The sequence below is a fragment of the Aplidium turbinatum genome, chromosome 10, assembly GCF_918807975.1.
Source record: "Aplidium turbinatum chromosome 10, kaAplTurb1.1, whole genome shotgun sequence".
Taxonomy (NCBI): Eukaryota; Metazoa; Chordata; class Ascidiacea; order Aplousobranchia; family Polyclinidae; genus Aplidium; species Aplidium turbinatum.
The window spans coordinates 21,901,814-21,924,950 of record NC_137481.1 but is presented as its reverse complement, the minus strand read 5'-3'; the positions used below and the strand labels follow the sequence as shown (position 1 = coordinate 21,924,950).

General features: G+C 36.9%; 2 protein-coding genes across 2 annotated transcripts in view; both read right to left on the bottom strand.

The window, feature by feature from the left end:
* LOC145779067 (uncharacterized) overlaps window positions 1-1,966 on the bottom strand; it is a 33,916-nt gene extending 31,950 nt beyond the window's left edge. The window contains exons 1-2 of the mRNA XM_082590640.1: window positions 1,386-1,966; window positions 40-187 (exon numbers count right to left, since the gene is read on the bottom strand). Coding sequence (XP_082446766.1) covers window positions 40-187; window positions 1,386-1,744 — 507 coding nt within the window. The 5' untranslated portion in view covers window positions 1,745-1,966. The remainder of the gene's footprint in view (window positions 1-39; window positions 188-1,385) is intronic.
* A 7,514-nt stretch (window positions 1,967-9,480) lies between these two features.
* LOC145778718 (uncharacterized) lies at window positions 9,481-20,847 on the bottom strand. Its single transcript, XM_082590276.1, has 5 exons — window positions 20,243-20,847; window positions 14,558-14,705; window positions 11,951-12,066; window positions 10,113-10,175; window positions 9,481-9,867 (listed from the first exon to the last, which is right to left on the bottom strand). The coding sequence occupies exons 1-5, from the start codon at window positions 20,467-20,469 to the stop codon at window positions 9,636-9,638; spliced, it is 786 nt and encodes a 261-aa protein (XP_082446402.1). The 5' UTR covers window positions 20,470-20,847; the 3' UTR covers window positions 9,481-9,635.
* Between the last annotated feature and the right edge of the window lie 2,290 nt (window positions 20,848-23,137).

The window sequence follows — 23,137 nt, the reverse complement described above, 5'->3', positions numbered from 1 at the left end:
AACTTCCATAAAAAAATGCTGCCATATTCAGCAGGTTACCTCGTCATACCAGCTCTTGACAGAGTTGAGAACCTTCGTTCTGTTTCTAAATGAACTAGAGGTTTTAGTTGTGTAAAGATTTTCACCCAATCGTTGAAAGGGCGCGGTAGGTGGTAGTGGAGATGTCGAGTGAGCAAATGTGCAGCCTCTGAAAAGTGTTTGTTACCAAAATTCAGTTAGCTCAGTAGTTCAGCGCTCGACTTTGTTCACGGAGCAACTTCAAAATCAAGTGACGCTGGTTCGGCTCTCGGGGTGTGCGCTTGAGCAACTCAGGTTAAGGACTGCTCTCCATTCAGTGGCACCTAGTTGATGAAATAACACACAAACAACAATACTTTAACAACAAGAGAAAACTTTACTCTGTCAACCTCGGTAACCGGCCTTGAGTCAGCGGTTCAAAGCCTCTACAAGTATGCGAAGCTGCCAGGAATAACCTATCAGAAACTTGCTAGTCCGAGCAGAAAAATTCAAACCAACGAAATGATAGGCTGATAATAGTGCATTATGCGATTTATTCAAAACTTTAAACAATAACTGTTTATGCATCACTCTTGTTGCCAGAGCTCTAATTGATCCAATTGACTATGACAACGTTAAAACCACAAAAATATATTTGTTACGGATTGGTTGGTTGAGAACACTTGAACTTGATATGACAATAACAATTTGGTTCAGCTCGTCTTTGGGTACCTAGACGCTTCTCAATTGCAGGTGCTGTGGTGTCAAAGCTAAAGTAAGTCACAAATTTGTTGGCAATTTCATGTAAAACTTATTCATGCGAACCGATAATTTTGGTTACAAGCGAAGTTCAGTTGAGTAAGGTGGAGTGAACGATCAAGTTTGTGATCTTTTTAGACTTTTTTTGTTTACTTTTTTAGGTTCTGTGTTCTTGGTAATTCTGTTTCAATTTAGTATGTTTCAAAGTAGGCTATAGTTACAGTAATAGTGTTGAAGGTAAATGTTAACGCTGCAATGTGTTGCTTTTTACATTGACTGGAACTTCATTGTGGCTATTATAGTGTTTGTCAAGTTTAAACGATAACGTTAGGTTACAAACACATGAAAGGCCAATTTCTTACTAAGGAACTCAAAACAGATTTTTAAAAAGTGACGCTTATTAAACAATGTTTTCAAGAAAACGATGTGGGTTTATTCTCCATAAAAATTTTAAAAGCAGCAGGTCTCAAAAATGTAGTAGCCTATACGTTGTTTAAGTAAACTATTTCTTTACAGTACCGTACTTGAAACAATCTCAAAATTATCAAAAGAGTGCTTTTAAAAGGTGATTAGGACCATTGCAATATATAAAAACAATGAGTAATTGTTTTGAACAAAGTCAAGTTTACCGTGAATGTTGTTCTGCAATTTTGGCAATATCTTTATCCCAAGACATCAGTCGTATGTTTGAAGAGCCCCACACTCGTCGAAAGTGGTTGTGCATGTTAACGAAAGAATCGACTTCCTCCTGTGTTAACACCAGTTCTTCTAATATAGTGTCTCCCTGGGCGAGGGGCCTTTCCATAACACACGTTTGCATGACGACCAGAACAACCAAATACACTAAAAGCTTCATACTCAACAAAATGTAGCAACCTTTGTGATAAATGTGAAGCAAAATCAATACTGTATTTTGTAACGCATAAATGAGATGATATATTACTTTTTGGAGAAGATGTAAACAACAGCCTATACTTAGTAACGTCATCCATCTTGCATTCCAAAAGAGTTTTGCGGACAGTATCTATTGCACCTACTTTGTGAATTAACAAACTTATTTTACTTCAGCTACCAAGCCCTTCGTTTTAAATTTTTTGAAGACAATGATTTCAGACTGAAACTGCTTTATTTTAAAACAACAATTCTCTAGGAAGGGGAATTATCAAACTTTCATTCTTCGTATTGCACATCAAACGTGAAGAAGCACGTACGATATATCCATCAAATGAATCACAAAAATGAAAGCAAAACCAACCATTTCTGCTTCCGATACGAAAATTTCAGCAAATGTTCTGTTGTTTATTTCAACATTGCGTGGCTCACAACAACGAAGGTTTCAAGCAGACTTCCCAGTCAGGCTTTATGGTTCAACTAACAGCGACTTTTTCGAGTGTAAAGTACTTTCATACTTTTGAAGTTATTTCCATACAAACTGTCAACAATTGTCGTAAACCTTTCAATCTTAGCAAGGTAGTAGTACGCGATCTCAATCTACGTACAATCTTGACAAGTCACCAACTGTACAATGCTTCAAGTTGAGATGTACGAGTAACCTACTGTAAAGAGATCGCCTTTTAGTAAGCTGCTAACCGTAAACATTTATATAAACAGTTGGCGTTCAAGGGTCAAACGACCTATTGTTTATTGGTGGGCTTTGGCTATCTTCAAGATTAAGATCACCAAAAATATGTGATCTTCATGCATAGGCGTAGCCAGGGGGGGCGAAAGGGGCCATGGCTCCCCCCAAATTTTCGAAGTTTGGATTCCGAAGTTGAGCCCTTTGTTGAAATATAATCAAATTTGTAGAAATTTATAATGTTTTCCAAGACATCTGGCTATTAACACCCCAAGGACTTGTTTTAGACACACAGAAAGACACCAATAAATTTTGCAAATCGTAAATCGCGCAAAATTTACTGGATTTACGTTTCTTTTAACTAATTTGTGGAAGCAATTTCAGAATGGATTACTCTGTTAGGTTTTTCTGTAGCTGAGTTTTTGGTGTTCTCTAATTTTAGCCGCAGATGTTGCCCGTTCGTGTGTAAGAGCTACCCTTAATAAGTTAATAGCTGTTTATCTGCTAATAAATTTCATACAAATATTACCCTAAAAGTGTTTCCAGAAAGCGCTATAATCCAATATTCAAGTGTAATTTTTCAAAAAATTTCTGGGAGAGCATGCCCCCGGACCCCCCTAAAAAATGCGTGCCTTCGGCACGCTTTAATCCCCACCAGTTTCATTGCTTCCCCTTGCTCAAGCCACCAGGATACGCTACTGCACATCAGGTGCACATACGTGCATACGCCACTGCACATAAATCAAACACTTTGTCGTTCTCTTCAATTCATCAAATATTTGCCCCCCCCCCCCAAATTTTTTTCCTGGCTACGCCACTGTCTTCATGATCAAGATTATTATGACCTCTCTGCCTGGGGTCATGGTGATCACTCGTCGCATAGGTTGGTCTGACACTCCTCTACAGAGCCACAAAATGTGCAGATCCGGTATGGTGTCTTAGAAACGTATCAGTAACCTACCTAAGATTGACGCATGCCTAACAGGATAATGAATATTATTGCAGTACACTTACGCCTAGCACCACAGCAATTGGTTACCTTGTATCCGATGACGTTAAGCCACCCACCTGTTCATGTAGCAGAAAAGCAACGCTCGCTTACAGTGACGTCTCGGGTGTCTGATCTGTGGAAGTGAGTAGGCTAATGCAGTGCTTCTTAAACTTTTTCAGTTTTGTTTACCCCTAGCATCTAAGCATCTAAGGACAAGATGTCGGTTGGTTTCGCTTTCAAGAACACTTCACAAAGACTAAAGCATCAAACCATTAGTTTTTGAAATTTATAAAAGAATCAAACACTAAAATATATCGAAATTTATAAAAAAACAATTAGTTTTGATTAAAAAATGAAAAACTTGGAATTGATTTAGTTTTTTTTCGAAATTCTCACCTGTTCACTGAACAGGTTGAACCCCCGGAATATCCGCCCTGCTTCCAAGCTATCATTCACTACTGACTGTTCAGTGTTCACCCTTATTCACCCCTTTTGGTTGGTTCACCCTTGCAAAAATTTTGTTTACCCTGGGGTGAACCATTCACCTGTTTAAGAAACACTGGGCTAATGCACCAAACTTAACTTGTGTGCCTCAGTCTATTTAGTATCTCTCTTGTCACCCTTTTGTTTCTTAATTTCTAACTTCATAGATAGCGTGAGTTGCTGCTAAACCGTAAAGTACAGAAGGAGTCCGATTGCTTGAGTCACTGGACCATGTGGGTATCTGCTGCATGTCACTGTGGTACAGAGGAGTAGACTATCAAACACATAATCTTTGTTCCTTGACTGTCTCATCTATCCCCATCTCAGCACATTATAACTGGCTTCCATAGAGTTAATATATTCAAGGGAAAACTAGCAAATGTTGTACTGCCTGATACTAAAATGTTATAAAAGGTTAAATGCTATATAAGAATGAACACTGAACGTTCACCGACACCGAGCATAATTAGATAACGGTTTACCATAAATCTTAAGAAACTGTGCCTTCGTATTTCCACAAAAACTTTGCTTGTACGTAAGCTAAGTCGTTTGTAGGACTTCGTGGCCTGATGCAAATAAAGTTGAAAACAAACTTTTGCGGCATCATAACGTTCAGAACAGGTGATGCGTCTATATGCACCTGTTCTCACGAATTTGATGCTTAAGGTTAAAGTTAGCAAACAAACATTTTACGAAACTTAATAGCCATTTACAACTTGGGGTAGAGAAGTAACTTTTTTGTTTCTTTCTTCGTCATATTAAATGCCATGTTGTTGCGAGTTTTGTTTGGTAATAAGCTTGAGGACTTTGGCATTTTCAAACAACATTTTTTGTAATCTATCAGACAGTGACGTAGGCTACGCAAATGGGGCTCGTCGAGACTCAAGCTCCGTTGAACTTGATATTTTTTAATGCAAATCCTTGTTTTTCTTCTCTAGCAGTAGCTGCAACGTTAATAAACATGCAAACGTTTCAGTTATTCTTTGTTGTGTTGTTTTTTTACATAAGATACTTTTTTATTTTTTATTTTTCATCGTGGTGTCCATTCTTCTTCTGTCTAAAAGCCATTAAATATATACACGCATGATCGAGCTTATAAAAAGATGTATATCTGTTGTGACAACAGTTTAAAATTCTGTTATATTTAATATTTCTAGCCATATCGTTTGGTTATGAGATTAAAATAAACAAATTAAATGCTTGAAAAGTCCTAAAATGCTTCGTCTTTATTTTATTCGAATGAAGCTTCTCAGTGAAGATCTTTGAGCCAAAATGTTTCCCTCGGGTTTAGTTTTAAGTAATTTTTGATCACATTCCGGCAAAAGCAACAAAACTTCGTTTGTACAAAAAGCAAAAAATTCACAAAATCGCAGACCACTGTGGTTTATTTCCACGTACCAGTCATCGGAAGAATACCAAAACAACTAATAAACTAAATACGTTGATTAGATGTAAGTTTAATGCAACTCCGTCCAACATATTCCTCAAGGGATATTTCTTTTTGTGTGGACTCGTAGAACCGTAAACAGTGGCTGAGGACAGGTACCGGGCCCAAATTTGGCAGCCGCGTGACTGTTGTGAGATTTACTGAACGACCCGATACTTTTGTGTATTGATACAATTGAATTCTTGTATTCAAGAGAGCTCAGTCATCACAAAGATGTTTTTGAGAGAAATGCGTTATTTATTTTGGTCATTTGTTTGTAGTGGAATTTCGATAGTGATTGTATGTGTTTAGATACACAGGTATAAGAAGCATTATGCCGGAAAATTTCACTCGGTGAAAATTCTGTGGAGAAACTATAAAAAAGTTAAAGCCCAATTGCTGGAGTCGGGCCTTTTTTAAGATCAACAAAAATATTGAGGGGGTATTTTTCGTGTTTAGGCTTAACAAAATTGGCCGTTTTTACGTATCATTTAGAAGACCTGGAAAAAAATCGGAAAAGCACAAAAAGTGAAATTTAAAAAAATGGAGTTGGGCTATCAGGCCTATACAAAAGCTGATGAACTGGTTTTCCCTTGAGCAACGCACATTAGAGACTACTCTCCATTCAGCAGCATCTAATGGATGGAATAATTCCCTGGCAACAAGACTTCAACAATCGGAAACTTTACTCTTATCTCGGTGACCGGGCCTGAGTCAGTGATTCAAAGCCTCTACAAGTATGAAAAATTGCCAGGATTAAGCTCTGCAAGAAGCTTTCCCAGTCCGAGGATAAAGATTCAATCAATCAATTGATTGGAACAGTAACTTACTTCCGCGGATTCGCTCTTGATTTTGGATCCCCTCCCCCCCAATCTGACGATATTCTGACGGTTTCAGATAACCCCCTCTCCCGTTCTGACGCATCATATGACATTTTGGTATACTCCCGGCCTCCCCCCTATTTAAAGGGTCAAACAAGTCTAATTTTAGCCCAACTAAAAAAATTTGAACCAATTAACAGCCATTTTCACCAATTTTGAGCTTCTTGTGTATTACTGTTGAGACTACCCCGTGTGTACTACCTCCAGACCCCCATTGGCCTCCAGCCGCCGAGTCAGCTGACTGACGCAATGTCTTGCCCCCCCCCCTTAACAAACTTTCTAAATACGCCACTGTGTGACACCGGTGTAACATTTCCTAGCCAGTTTTGTTTGCAGTCATGTGACTTCAGTGCTTTTTCAAAGACTTTTGATTAATTTTGCAATATAATTTTGCAAAAGCGCATTTTTCTTTGTGTTCCCATCTGCAACGAACACCACTCTTGGTTAAATGATATAACGGTTGCGCTACCATAGAAAAATCTGGGGGCATAAACTTAGAATAAAATTGAATCGACCCCAGAAAAGAACGTAAGGTGCCAACATTGGAAGGAGCAGGCATGTTCAGTACGGCATCGACTTTAGGACCCTTAGAAATCCCTTGTTTAGAAAGAACATGGCTTAGGTACTCGACATTTGCCTGGGAAAATTTACATTTTTCCCTCATACATCTAAGACCTTTCAAAGATGAAGTCGTTTAAGGTTCTAGAAAATAATGCTCTTCTGCTGTAGCTCTACTTATCAAAACGTCATCCAGGTAGACTGCTACACCTGGAAGGTCACTAGTTATCATCCATTATCTTTTGGAAATGGCCTGGGGTAGAAGAGATGCCAAACGGCATAACATTTTGTATGTTTGGCAAGTACATCAATTCATTATAATATAACTTAAAGATGAAGCATGTAGGATTATCAGTTTTATCGTTATTTGCAAATTATTGTTTAATGACGTCATTGCTGACGTTATCACCTTTCGGAGTCAGTACACAATGAATTAGATTCTCCTAATTAAATTGAAACTGTTGACGCATAAATCATCTTTTTACAATAAGAATTAAGTAAGTTGTGACGTTTTTAAATCTCTTGAAAACAACTTCCTATCAAAAACAATGCATTTTCAAGCCTCGAAAAAATAACTTCAGGTACCTTTATAAATCGCGATTTTTGGAAATGAAGACGATGTCCGATCAAGCTCAAACTTTCAGGAATGTCGTTTTATGACTATTCGCAAGAAAGAAAGTTTGCAGCAATGAAATCGGAGAAAAAGTCCAAATTTCGACCTACCCTATTATGGATGTATTTTTTTTTTACTTTTTTCTAAATTTGTGCGGTCACAATTCAGGAAGCAGCTGACTCGATGACTAATACAGTATTTTAATACTTTCTGTTTGTTGTTGAATATATTTGTACCGGTTTATATTTGTACTTTATACTATTTTTCGCAACAGACAAAATAAAAGGTTCCTCTCTACCATGTTCGGGATGTTGTTTCACTACTGCAGCTGTATAATATGGGTGGCACATCTTTAGATAGTGCCGCTACAATAGCAATTATATCCCAAGGATAAAGAATTTTTTTTGTTGCATGGTAATTCATCATCTTCATTAGTCAGTCATGCCACTGGTGGCAGATGGCCTCTGCATACGTTTCCACACCATTTTGTCTTTCGCTGTCTTCATCCAAGTGATGGCCAATCTTTTCGTTAATGTCATCCCGCCATCTTGTTTTCTGTCTTCATCTATTTCTTTTTGTATATTATCTTGGTGTCTATTCTGTGGTTATTTTGGCCCATCTGTTATCTGCCATACCTGCTGCATGTCCCGCCCTGCCCATTGCCATTCAGACTTGTTTCTGTTTCAATGACATTTTTGATATGTGTTTTGCTTCTGATAACTTCATTTCTAATCTTGTCTTTTCTATTCATGTTTAATATTATTCTTTCCATGTTTCAATCCGCTGCTGCCACTTTTCGTGTTTGTTGTTTCCTGCTGTTATTATTTTCCCTAGATGTTTTTATTGATCAACCTCCTCTATCTTTTCTCCAGCTATCAACATACCCATTCGGTTGTTTTCGTGCTGTCTCGTTACATATTATTTTTGTCTTTTTCTTGTTCATCTTTATTCCATCTCGTTTTCCTTCCTGGTTCCGTTTCTCAAGCAATTGTTTCAGAGTGCATTCTGACTGTGCAAAAAGGATGATGTTATTTGCAAATCTGAGATTGCTCAGCAGTTGTTCATTAATGACAAGTCCAGTCTTAGATATTTCTTCAACTGCAGATAAACATGTGAAAGAGTGTCATCTTGACGAGCCCCTTTCTGAATCTTTATTTTATCACTTAATTTCTCGGTTCTGATTTGTGCAGTGCCATTTGTGTATGTATTTTTGATAATGTTTACTATTTTATCTGATATACCATGAGTTTGAATTGCATTAAAGACAGAAGAGTGCTTAATGGAATCAAATGCCTTCTCATAAACAACTAATGCCATAAATATGGTTTGTTAGTATTCATTCATCTTCTCTATCTGCATACAGGTGATCAATGCAAGAGAACCCTTCTTTGTAAGCTGCTTGTTCGGGGTCTGGTTTACGTTTAGACTGCTGCTATTCTGTTCTTGATGGTTTTCATAAACAGATTGTAAATATGTAAGAGTAGGCTAATGGGGCGATGTTTTTGCAAGGTCTGTCTTCCCAGACGGCCACTTTATCTGGTCCAGATCATTATCAGATCGGATACGGATCTGATCAGATTTTTACCAGATCTGGACCAGATGAATTGGCTGTCTGGGTTGTTTCCTTTATTTAAGAGAAGAGCAATTATAAAGGAGTATTGGATTATCATTATTATAATAAGCGATTGAATAAAAACTGTCTAAACTCTCGGTTTGCAATTCACTTGCACATGGCCGTGTAAGCACCATCTTGCCCCCGCCCTAAGAAATTTACCAGTGAGCCCTTATGTTTAGTGATGGCTCTTAATTATCGAGTTTTTGTAGCAGCTTTTTTCTTTTTTAAACAGTCAAGAAACATTAAACAGACTAAAGTTGGTGGGCCCCTAAACAGCCTTGCTCTCCTCGGTCGGGGGGCGGTTAACACGGATCTGCACATCCAATCCATTATACAAACGTCCTGTGCAATTTGAAGACCTTATGAATGGCTTGACAAACCAGGCTTGGGTCGCTACACACAGGTTTTTAAGAATTACAGATTTCATCTTTGAAATATTATAGGCCATTAAATTGAACAAGAACGGATTTCGTCATAAAAATTTAAATCATTGTGGATTAGTCTTAGCTTGCACAATGCACATCTTAGAGTTCAAGGAACTAAATCAAGTGGGAACTAAATCAATCAACCTTAACACATAGAACTGTAAGATCTTACCTTAATAAACACACGCCCAAGATAGCCACAAAAATACAAAATATAGAATGAAATACAAACTAGAACAAAAGAATAAGTACAGTATATACTCAAAGATCGAGTCGATACACTCAAATGTTCCCTTGAAACAATATTTCATTTAGAAATGAAAAAGGTATGCAAGTGCAAGCATGCTAAGTGTTTTGAAGCATGTTTTCTTCATTTCGGGAGATGCTGATGTTGTGTTACTAATTGATGTAGTGGAGAATGCTTGCGGAGGAATGACGTCACCTCGGTTTGAATTTGCGCACAAACCAGTCACACAAACATCAGAAGTGTCAGAACACTCCGAGCAGGCGCTTCCTTCAGTATATGGAGCCTCACCGTTAAAACTGAAAGAAATACAACACCCTTGAAATACTCTTGCTGTCTAAAAAATGTGTTAATTTTCTATGTCTCGATTTCCTCAAAAATGTTTGTGAAATATCCTTTATGTTGGTTTTCTAACACGTATTAAAGTCACTTTTCATAGGTATTTTCTACTCGTGCATAGAATATAACGTCACATATTGTTAAGTCAAATAAACTATAACGTTGCTTTAGCGTAAAAGTTAACCACATTACATTGAATGCTTACTTTCCTGCAGGACCATAGTTGCAGACTACGATGAATTGATGGTCGTACCTTGTATCTGATGGCCTGAAAAATGAAATTTGCAAATAACACAACACGCGTACGTTGTAGTGGATGTACAGTAGCCTACTAGGGATTTTAGATCATAGGGATTCGAAAATACATCCGCTTTTGGCTTATCCCCAACACTAGAAGGGTTACGTTTTTTTTTACAAAATAATGTACTTTTTATAGGTTATAAAAGAAGAGTGAAGTTGGTTTTAAAGTAATTTAAGGTTTTTAGTTGAAAACAAGCCAGCAGCAAAGCGTAAAAAATGTCAAAATGGCAATTGACCCTTCTAATGTTGGCGGAACAACGGAGTTGCGCGTCCCGTAGTATACTGTCCCTATAGTACAGTACACATGCCAATATATCATAGTGTTTTATGTTTTATGGGTTTAAAATATTTTAGTTTTACCACATAAAGAAAATAAAACATAAAAATAAACTTTCAAACGTTTTCGACACGCACTTATGTCCTCATCAGGAATTACTTTACATGTGCAATCTACATAAAAACGAAAATTAGAAGATAAACTTGACTATGGCTGCAAACAATATTCGTACTGAGCAGCACAAACTCTAACAAGTGGTACAAGAATGATCGAGTTAAATGAACAAAAATCTTTGAAAGTTTATTTTAGTTATGTTGTTTTTCCTTGTGATCCAATATGTTAAAAACCCATTAAGGTTGCTTTGTTTTCTAGGTCTGAGTATAGAAAATGAACAAGTATGAACAAAGTGAACTCTCTACCGAAGCTTTATTATATGTTTGCTTCATATTGCGCTGTACAATGTAATACCACAATGTACAGTGTACAATGTAACACTGCACGTAGTCATATAACATGTTATGTATTTTAGCTACTTTACTTTAATTGCAAAATGACTTCATTCTTTTACCAACATCACTGCTAGATAGCTGATTTTTCAAATTGTTTATGGACAAAATAATTTTGTAAGGATGAAAGCAATTTTTCTAACAATAAGCAGCTTACACTATATTATACACTTGATTTTATTGAGGCCACACATGATTGTATAACATGAATGCCATGAAATTAAATTCCAGCGACCATAAGGCAGCAGAACGAAGAAACGACAAGATCAACCGGCGCAGGTTCGATACTTGAGATGTACGCTTAAGCAATGCATTTAAAGGCCAGCCATGGATCACCGATCCATTGTAAGCCTTTATGTCATGACACAGCATAATAGCTGCCAAAGGTGTTGTTTTGCTGGCTTTTTTTGTGCGATAAAACGTCGAAACAGTATCTTCTGATACTTTGTCAACATCTTACTAGACTATCCGCAATATCTACAATAATAGTGTTAATGGAAATTTAATGCATTAGAGAACAGCTACACGCTAAGAGGGTTCAATACCCGAAATCGTGTACTGCAACACAATAATTCCAAATTGGACTTTGTCATAGGTTTATTTTAAACAAAAAACTATTCGTTGATTTTTATGATTTTGCTTATTGTAATCTAATTGCAGCCTAAAGGAATAAAGCAAGATTCAACTAGCTTTTTTGTTAGCCACAGATAGGCAACGTATATGTTAAATGAAAGTGTGGCCGGTGGTGTCATTCAGAAATGTACATTTAGCCCTCAAATCAAAACAATTGTACAACCCTGGTCTATGCCTGCGACTGTATGGTCGCATCACTAGGGAAGAGGAAGATACCGATTCGAACTGACTTTAGAAGACTGAGAAAAAAGTGCTAAAACAAAAAAAAATTACCAAGAAAATGAAAGCATAGGATATTTAAATGACGTAGTTTAAACGGCTAATTACTTGCATAATGTGGCGCCACACCCCAGCTTGTACGACTTGGACCATACTACTTGTGTGTAGTGTCCGCATAGTTTGTTTGCTGCGCAATTTCTGGTTCGTAAATTATAGTCTTCCACCTGAAACAATTCAAGCAGAACATGATGCTGAACAGGTTCTACTGGCAAATTTCAAACACGGAAATAAAACAAAAAGTGTTTTAATAAAGATTTTGAAATCTTGAGTTAGGATATTGTGATTGTATTCTTCGCAGATGACGTAATATGTTAGAATGCAATACAAAAATAAAATATAGGTTGGGGTTGTGAGGGAAGAGATACGGCATAGAACAATGTGCATTGTACATGGGCAACCAGTTTGTTATGTTGTTTGATACTTTTAAGCGAAATTTTCAAAAAGTAATGTGAAACATCAATTTTTATATTTCAATTTTAGTTTAGGTTGGTGCAGTAACATTGATGACATGGGTAACGGAGCTATTGGTATTGAATTGGCCAACCGCTTCAAGAAGACAGTTTTGCTTGAAGCAGGGGCACCAAACGACGCCCTTCGGGCCAGATTCGGCCCGCGAAGTTTGCCCCCCCCCCCCCCCCCCCCCCCCCGCTACCGAACTGTGCCAATAATGTGATATAAGGACTATAGTAAATACAAATCTTATCAAAACTTTTAAAGTGTTTAAATATTTAACTTACAAGAATCTTCTGATGATCCCCCAGTAAAGGTTTTTAGTGAATAGTAACTATATTTGATGTAATTCTCTCTGCTTGGATTTTTGCTTGACGTTGAGCACTTTTTGTAGTATCAATAGTACTTATTAAGTTATTTTGGCAGCCGATTGTAGCATCGAATAGACAGCGATAGACACGTGTTTCGCCCATGAGGCTGGGCTCATCAGTATCGCACCGTATTCTTGCCACTTGAGTAATCGACCGCCGCTTTACCAGTCAGTTTAACTCTTATCTTTTACAGTTAACAGTTTAACTCTAGTTAGCGAAGCGTCACTGCAGCTCGCTGTGCTAGTGAGTAATCAGCCTTGTGCTGATAGCCGGGAAGAACGCCTTTCTTCAAATAGTACTTATTGTTTAACTTTCTGCTTGTGTTTCCCATCTTTATAGTCTATGTATTTTAATTGATGTTACTGAAAAATTACGTATGTATGAGTTTGGAAGTTTGTGATAAAATAATGTGCTTTTTCCACAACCCATTCGCTTGCAACTCTACTGAATCACCACCACAGGTAGCAAACTATTAAACAAAATGGTTATCCGACCCGCGAGCATCTCTTATCATAGTCACTTGGCCCTTTCTCAAAAAAGTTTGGTCATCTCTGGGTTAGGGTATGAGGTGGGTTTTCAATACCAAAAAGGATTTTTATTAGACAAGGTTGTTCAACAAAAATTTTAGAAACGTACTTTTTATCAATTACTTACTACAATTTTTATAATATTGAAGTTTTCAGTGCGGTATTATTAATATCGTAATAATAATAATGATGTGTTTTCATATATTATTGTCTCTCTGGCAGATATGAGTTGCTCTTAGTGCTTTAAAAAAACGTTTTCATTCATCCACATTGTAATAAAATAAAATAACATTCATTTATAACCTTCCTGACATTTAGGACAGATCAGTGTCATAACTCTGGTAAAAGCACAATCACTCAGTCTGCGTACTGCCTAAACAATGAGATACATAAAAATTATAAAATAAAAAGACATTTTCTGCTGTTATTTGGGACAAAATCTTAAAGAAAAAATTGTTGAAACACAGAAACGTTAAATCAGATTTTAGCTTTAGCTTTTAAGTTCCACTTATTATGGTAATAGTTCCACTCATTATAGCTTTTAAGTTATAGTTAAGTTCCAACTCATTATTTAGTAAGTTTTCGTGAATACACTACAAACCACCAATAAAAAAAAGTCAGTTTTTGTAAAAATCTATCATAATTCGGATTTGATAACCGGATTTACAGCCTCACCATTGCAAATGCAATCCGTTCCAATATGATGCCAATAGGCTAATTATAATGGGTATCATACAAAAAGGCGTAATCGTTTTGAAAAATGCGTTTAGAGATGTTGATTTAATGATAAGCACAAGCGTGAGATTAGTTGTGCCTTGGCATCGCAGTTCATGCTCCACGTTTCAGAATAGCTTAAACAGCATGAAGACCAGGGGTCTTTACTGGGGTGCACGCAACACTTAGGGACCGTAGGGACGTGCCTGTTAGGCTGTTCCCAGGGGGATGTGAGGATGCTATATGACTAAGGTTAAATAAAAAATAATAACGTAAGAAGTTGTGTATTTTCATCGGGTTTTTAACCAACAAGTGAATAAAAGTATATCAGTAACCTCTCTAGTGCATGTAGCCACACACATAAACGTTTATTTGTAGGCAACACTCTTTTTTTCGTTTGACTTTTAACCAAAGTTTTAAATTGTATGTTACCATGACTTTACAGCCATTCTAAGAAGGTGTGCGAGATCTTAGTTGTAATTTAAACGTGATGCCAACAAGGAAAGGTTGAGAACCATTAATGTAAGCTACTCAATAATTCAAAAATGTTAACTTCTATAAAAAAAAATAAGCTACCGTAGTCAGCAGGTTACCTCGTCATACCAGCTCTTGACTGAATTGAGAACCATCGTTCTGTTTCTAAATGAACTAGAGGCTTTAGCGGAGTAAAGATTTTCTCCCAATGGTTGAAAGGGCGCGGTAGGTGGTAGTGGAGATGTCGAGTGAACAAATATGCAGCCTCTGAAAAGTGTTTGTTACCAAAATTCAGTTAGCCCAGTAGTTAAGCGCCTGACTTTATACACGGAGCAACGTCAAAATCAAGTGGCGCTGGTTCGGCTCTCGGGGTGTGCGCTTGAGCAACTCAGGTTAAGGACTGCTCTCCATTCAGTGGCACCTAGTTGATGAAATAACACACAAACAACAAGAGCAAACTTCACTCACTCGCAGAAAAATTCAAACCAACCAAATGATAGGCTGGTAATTAGGGTGGGCCAAAAAAACCGACTTCGGAATTTCGTTCCAATAAATCGGAAAAAGTTGCCATTTTCTATATGATTAGCGATGGCAAAAAAATTTTTTTGATTAAAAAACTTTTAAGTGTCCCGCAAACGCCCTAAAGTGCGCCAGTTTTGTCAAACTTTGCAAAAAAACGACATAAAACGCCAATAAGACCTTCTAAATTACCATCAATCTTCCTCATATTTGATACGCGTATGAAGCAACTGGATGCGCAGCATATTAAAAAAATTTGATGAACATGGCTCAAATACCTTGTGAGATATTCATGAGGAGAAGATGTTTGAATATTGAAAATTTCAACCACATGGTGGCGCTGTAGTTTTATATTTACTTTAGTAACTGGCGACACACTGAAGCTAGCGACACATTCAAGGTATCAATGGAAAGATAATTAGCAGGGCTAAGCGATCATGTATTAAACTTGGCCAAACTAATATTTGATGACGTCACTATGACGTCATACTATTTAAAATTGCCTTTCTGCAATTAATCAAATAAAATGTATTAAAAAAAAACTATGGCTAATTGACGAATCACCTTTGCTAAATCTCAACGCTGGTGCCCATAGACTTGGATTTATTGGAAAGTATTCTCCATGTGGGAAAGAAGTCTTGCTTCAGTTCCATGATTATCACACAATTAAGCAAGAAGAATCTAAAGGTACTTCCCCGAAACGAGAAGCAATAATTCTAGTTGTCGAAGATATTAAACAATGGTGGAAGAAAACAGGAATCGGTCTTAAAACCACAGATGCTATAACTTACATGGTCAAGAAGTTGACAGACCGGTATGAAAAAATGCAAACACAGAGCAGGAAAAGAAAGAGAAACAGAAAGAAATTTTTTGATGATCTGCAAGATACGCTATGGATTGTTAAGAAAAACGTATAGAAGATGATTTGAGAACGTCTCCAACCCTAAGAAAATGGAGAACTGGAATTATTTTGAAGCAATCAGGGGTAAAAATCGAAAAGCCACTTTGGGTTCTTTAGATATTCAAGAGCAAATAAAAATAAAGAAAACGAGACAAGATCAAGGTATAAAGCGTAAACTTAAAGATGCTTTACACCACTTCTGCAAGATTTGTTGCAATCCAGTACTTCTTCAGAAGAAAGTGGAGAAGATCTGGATCAAACCTATTTGGGGAATTTGTCGGCAAAAACAAGCAAGACAACGGAAACCAAGAAAAAGCAAGTTCTTACACCCCAAGTTTGCAGCCTGGCAGCCAAATATTCTTTGTCGAACAGCCGAACAGGCAAGTGTTTGAAATGGTAGGTGCCGCGACGGCAGAAAATAGTCTTAATAACAAAATTCTCTCTGTAAATACTGTACGCCGAAAGCGGATGAAATTTTCTACTGAAGCAGAAAGAAATCTCTTAGCTAATGAACTTGCTGCAGCTACTGATTTTTTCACACTTCACTGGGACGGGAAAATATCCAAAGCTCTCACTCACTGTGCTGACAAGGAGGAGCGAGTGGCCGTGCTATCAACCACTTCTGAGGGAGACGAGATATTACTCGGAATAATACCTGGGAAAAATGGATCTGCAGCTGAAGAGCACTCCAAAATTCTTAATCTGCTAATAGAAAAGGGCATAGAACTAAACAAAATAATCGCATGCGTATTTGACGCTACCGCAGTTAATACTGGTGTAAAATTTGGCATTGTGAAACGCTTGGAAACTTCCTTAACTGGAGATAAGAAGAAGACGACAGCACCTTATGAACCACTTTTTAAGAAACTGTGTTCTGCTTGGAATGATATTAATACAGATACACAAAATCTCGAACTCTTGGATAAGAAGAAACTTTCACGCACTTTATTCCGCCGCATTGAAGAAGCTAAACAATTTTTGAAAAGTTGGTTGGAAAATGACACAGTGTAAAGGCATGATTACTTAGAAATGGCCCAACTTTGCTACGTGTATCTTGGTGGTATTCTTCCACGAAAATATATGCCATTTAAGCTGCGGACACCGTCTGCCTACCATCATGCAAGATGGATGTCTAAAGTTCTCTACGTTATGAAGTTAACAATGTTTAAGCAATATTTTGCCCATGACATAGACTCCGGAGTTTGACAACATTTTACAGCGTTTACTATGCCAAAGCGTGGCTAACATGCATGTTTGCTTCCAAAGCTCCCTCAAATGACTTGGCGTTCATCAAAGCACTAGAGGAAATCTGCAGTGCTAAAGGAATATTGCCCTATGAGTTTTTAAAGATTGTCCAACCTGCTCTAGATAAGATTCAAGATCACACTTGGTACTTGAGTGAACGGCTGGTAGGTCTTGCTCTTTTCGATACATCAGTGGATAATTCAACCAAAGAAGCAATGCGCTCAGCTATGTTGAAATACAAAGGAAAACCTCTTCAAAAAAGTCAGGAGGTGCCACAATGCTTTTCATTCTCCAATAAGCAATTGAAACATTTTGTTGGGGCCGACACATATAGAGTTTTTGATCTTCTACATTTCCTTGAAGAGTTGCTAAAACTGTTAGCGTTTAAATGGCCTGAATCACCAGACTATCAATATACCGTATCTGTTGTCAAGAATCTGTCAGTGGTAAATGATTGTGCCGAAAGAGCACTTGGCATGGCAACATCTCTTCATGGTCCTACAAAGCCTAAAAATGAAAAGCAGCTACAAGCAACATATAAAGTGATTGATGCAGTTAGAAAATTCCAACGATCTGCAGCTACTGCATCTGAACGAGTAACCAAAAAAACTTTGGCTGATTTCTTGACTTATAGTGTTGTGCATTAGTATCAATTACTGTCTGTATAAGTGTATAATTACACACCACGTACTTCCAATTACCTGCATCCAAAAGAAAATTTACTTTAAACTGGGAAGAAAATATCACTAATTAAAAGTTGTACTTTAAGAATTCGATATGCTGTAAAAGGCAAATGAATCGTTCATATGAACTCAATTTCTAATATTTTACGTCATAATGACGTCATCAAACATTATCATGACCACGTTCAATACACAATCGCTTAGCCGTGCTAATTACCTTTCCATTGATACCTTGTATATGTCGGTGGCTTCAGTGTGTCACCAGTTATTAAAGGGAATATAAAATTATAGCGCCACCATGTGGTTAATATTTTCAAAACTTTAAACATGAATATCTCACTAACTATTTGAGCCATGTTCATCAATTTTTTTTTACATGTTGTGTATCAAGTTGCTCCATATATTTGTCAAGTATAAAATCGATTGGCGATAATTTAGATGGCATAATTGGCGTTTTAATTCGTTTTTTTGCGAAATTTAACAAAATTGAAGCACTTTGGGGCGTTTGCGGTATCCTAAAAACTTTTTTAATCAAAAAAAATTTTTTGCCATCGTTAACCATATAGAAAATGGCAACTTTTACCAATTTATTGAAGCGATTGAAAGATAAATTTGAAAAACTCCCAATTTTGGCCCACCCTACTGGTAATAGTGCATTATGCGATTTATCCAAAACTTTAAACAATAACTGCTTATGCATCACTCTTGTTGCTAAAGCTCAAATTGATCCAATTCACTATGACAACGTTAAAACCATAAAAAAATAGATTTGTTATGGATTGGTTGGTTGAGAACACTTGAACTTGATATGACAATAACGGTTTGGTTCAGCTCGTCTTTGGGTACCTAGACGCTTCTCAATTGCAGGTGCTGTGGTGTCAAAGCTAAAGTAAGCCACAAATTTGTTGGCAATTTCATGTAAAACTTATTTGTGCGAACCGATCATTTTGGTTACATGTGAAGTTCAGTTGAATAAGGAGAAGTGATCGATTTAGTTTGTGATCTTTTTAGTATTTTCTATTTACTTTTTTAGGTTCTGTGTTCTTGGTAATTTTGTTTTAATTTAGTATGTTTCAAAGTAAGCTATAGTTACAGTAATGGTGTTGAAGGTAAATGTAAACACTGCAATATGTTGCTTTTTACATTGACTGGAACTTCATTGTGGTTATTATAGTGTTCGTAAAGTTTATACGATAACGTTTAGGCTAAAAACACATGAAAGGCCAATTTCTAACTTATAAGAACTCAAAACAGTTTTTTTAAAAAGTGATGCTTATTAAACAATGTTTTCAAGAGAGCGATGTGGGTTTAGTCTCCTCAAAAATTTTAAAAGCAGCATGTCTCAAAAATGTAATAGCATATAGGGGAAGGTGGGGATCCATGATCATGGTGGGAGCCATAATCCACCCACTTTTTTTTAATATAAAGTATTCTTTTTGCATTTTTGACGTCATTATATTTTTTATGCTTGGATAATTTTCCCACAATCCTTTGGTTAAAATTGTACTAAAAATGAAGGTGCTATGAAGATTTATAGGTTTTGTGTTAAAAATGTAAATTTTTTTGACTGAATGTGTTTTAAAATAACTCATTTGTTATGCAAGAAATGTTCATGAACTTTTTTGTAATGGTAGGTGATGTATTTATGATGAGATTAAGCTGAAAGTTTTTTAGATAGCAATGTTAGTTTTTTTTTCAGCTGTTGTTTTATTTCTGAAAGATCAGGTAGGGAGCCTTGAGTCACCTTGTGTTGGGATCTGCAAGCCATGACAAGTGCCTGTGATAGTAGATGTTAAAGTGTCATATGACATCATTTTTTTGCTTTTCACACCTTTCCATTAGGATATATCACAATTCTGACTTTTATTTTGTTTGCAACTATTAATTATGCTATTTCACATGAAAATTCTGACAACTCATCCCAAGGAATCATTTGAAAATTCTCCATCGCTTATTTTAAAATTTAAAGCTTGGAAGCTGGCTTGAAGATTGATTTGACACATAAATAATACAACTATGTTTTAGAATTGTATTTTTGATATGGTGAAGTGATTTCTTTGCTAAAATACTACATTTTTGGCTTATCGCAATTGTGGCTTATTGCTCCCAACATGTGGGGTGCGATGAGACGCTTGGCGCGTGTTTATGTTTTTGAGCGTAAAACATTTGCTGAAATAATAACTTGTGCTTTTTGCTGTAGAGTAGGTAGCACCACAAGGCATTGCAAAACCAATTTTTAGAGAAAAATATTGAGAAACGTAGAAGATATGCATCTAAAAGAAAAAAAGTGGCTCGCAGGTCCCGACCTTCCCCTACGCTTTTTTATTAAACTATTTCTTTATGGTACCGTATTTGAAACAATGTCAACATTATCAAAGAAATGCGTTTAAAAGGTGTTAGGTCCATTGCAACATATAAAAACAACGAGTAATTGTTTTGAACTAAGTCAAGTTTACCGTGAATGTTGTTCTGCAATTTCGGCAATATCTTGATCCCACGACATCAGTCGTATGTTTGAAGAGCCCCGCACTCGTCGAAAGTGGTTGTGCATGTTAACGAAAGAGTCGATTTCCTCCTGTGTTAACACCAGTGCTTCTAATATAGGGTCTCCTTGGGCGAGAGTCCTTTCCATAACACACGCTTGCATGACGACCAGAACAACCAAATGCACTGAAAGCTTCATACTCAACAAAATGTAGCTACCTTTGTGATAAAATGTAAAGCAAAATCAATACTGTATTTTGTAACGCATAGATGAGATGATATATTACTTTTTGGAGAACATGTAAACAACAGCCTATACTTGGTAATGTCATCCATCTTGCATTCCAAAAGAGTTTTGAGGACAGTACCTATTACACCTGCTTTGTGAATTAACAAACTTATCTTACTTGAGCCACTACAGCTACCAAGTCCTTCGTTCTAAATTTTTTGAAGACAATGACCTCAGCCTGAAACTGTTTTATTTTGAAACAACAATTGTCTAGACTAGAGGGGGAATATCAAACTTTCATTCTTCGTATTGCATATCAAACGTGCAGAAGCACGTACGATATATCCATCAAATGAATTACAAAAATTAAAGCAAAACCAACCATTGCTGGTTCAGATACGAAAATTTCTGCAAATGTTCTGTTGTTTATTTCAACATTGCGTGGCTTAAAACAACGAAGGTTTTAAGCAGCTTCCTAGGCAGGCTTTATGGTTCAACTAACAGCGACTTTTTCGAGTGTAAAGTACTTTCATACTTTTAAAGTTATTTCCAAGCAAATTGTCAACAATTGTCGTAAACCTTTCAATCTTACCAAGGTTTAGTATTATGCGATCTCAATCTGCGTACAATCTTGACAAACCACTAGCTGTACAATGTCAATGTTCTCATAACAAAATAACCACAAGCTTAAAGTTGAAATGTACGAGTACTACTGTAGAGAGATCGCCTTTCAGTAAGCTGCTAACCGTAACATTTATATAAACAGTTGACGTTGAAGGGTCAAACTACCTTTTGTTTATTGGTGGGCTTTGGTTATCTTGAAGATTAAGATCACCAAAAATATGTGATCTTCTGATCAAGATCACCATGATCTCCTCTCTGCCTGAGGTCATGGTGATCTACTCTTCGCATAGGTAGGTCTGGCACTCCTCTACAGCGCCACAAAATGTGCAGATCCGGTATGGTGCCTTAGAAACGTATTAGTAACCCACCTAAGATTGACGCATGCCTAAACCGGATAATGCCTATCATTGCAGTAGGCCTACACTTACGCCCAGCACCACAACAATAGGTTACCTTGCATCCGATGACGCCAAGCCTCCCACCTGTTTATGTAGCAGAGAAGAGCCACGCTTGCTTACAGTAACGTCTCGGGTGTTTGATCTGTGGAATTGAGTAGGCTAATGCACCAAACTTAACTTGTGTGTCTCAGTTTATTTAATATCTTTCTTGTCACCCTCTTGCTTCTTATTTTCTAACTTCAGATATTGCGTTGGTTGACGCTAAACCTTAAAGTACAGAAGGAGCCCGATTGTTTGACGGACCGGGCCATAAGGGCATCTGCTGCATGTCACTGTGGTGCAGAGGAGTAAACTATCAAACACATAATCTTTGTTCCTTGGCTGCCTCATCTATTCTTATCTCAGCGAAATATAACTGGCTTCCATAGAGTTAATAAATTCAAAGGAAAACTTCCAAATGTTGTACTGCCTGATAATAAAATGTATGCTATATAAGAATGAACAGTGACAGCGACACCAAACATACTTAGATAATGGCTTACGGTACTATTTTCTCTTTTAACCAAATTTTTCCCTTCTTAATTGTCTCTGTCGACTTGTTTGCTCCCATAAATATTAAAATCGCTTTGGGGTGACGATATTGCTTAGTTTGGGAATCTTAAGAAACTGTGCTTTTCGTAGTAGACTAATCACTATGTATTTCCAAAAAAAGTTTGCTTGTACGTCAGCTAAGTCGTTTGTAGGACTTCGTGGTCTGATGCAAATGAAATCGAAAACAAACTTTTGTGACATCATAACGCTCAAGGACAGGTGATGCGTCTTTGCACCTGCTCTCACGAATTTGATGCTCAAGGTTAAAGTTAGCAAACAAACATTCTGCCATGCGTTTTACGAAACTTAATAGCCATTTATAACTTAGGGTAGACAGGTTACTTTTTTTCTTTCTTTGTCGTCATGTTAAATGTCGTGTTGCTTGGTAATAGCCACTGACTGTATGCTTGAGGACTTTGGCATTTTCAAACAAATTTTTTTGTAATCTATCAGACAGTGACGTAGGCTACGCAAATGGGGCTCGTCGAGACTCAAGCTCCGTTGAACTTGATATTTTATTAATACAATTCCTTGTTTCTCTTCTCTAGCAGTAGCTGCAACGTTAATAAACATGCAAACGTTTCAGTATAATTTTTGTTGTGTTGTGTTTTTTTTTACATGATACTTGTTTACTTTTCTTCCTCATCGTGGTATCCATTCATCTTCTGTCTAAAAGTCATTATATATACATATACAGGCATGATCGAGCTTAGAAAAAGATGTATATCTGTAGTGACAACAGGTTAAGACAACAAACTGTCTTTGATAAAACAAAGAAAACATAGCTTAGCTGGAATCAAAATTTTTGCACAGTTTTTGCTACGCTTTTTATCCATGTTTGAAATAAAACATTGTGCTGCTGCCTTTCCTACTCAGACCATCTTCTTAACCTGATTGGTGTTTGCTGGTTTTAAATATGACTTTTACCAGGCTTCAAATTTTACGGGTTCACTCGCTTGCATTATTTCAACCGGACTACTTTCCCCGACAGCAAATCAATCGTTTTTACTTTGATTTAACGTCTG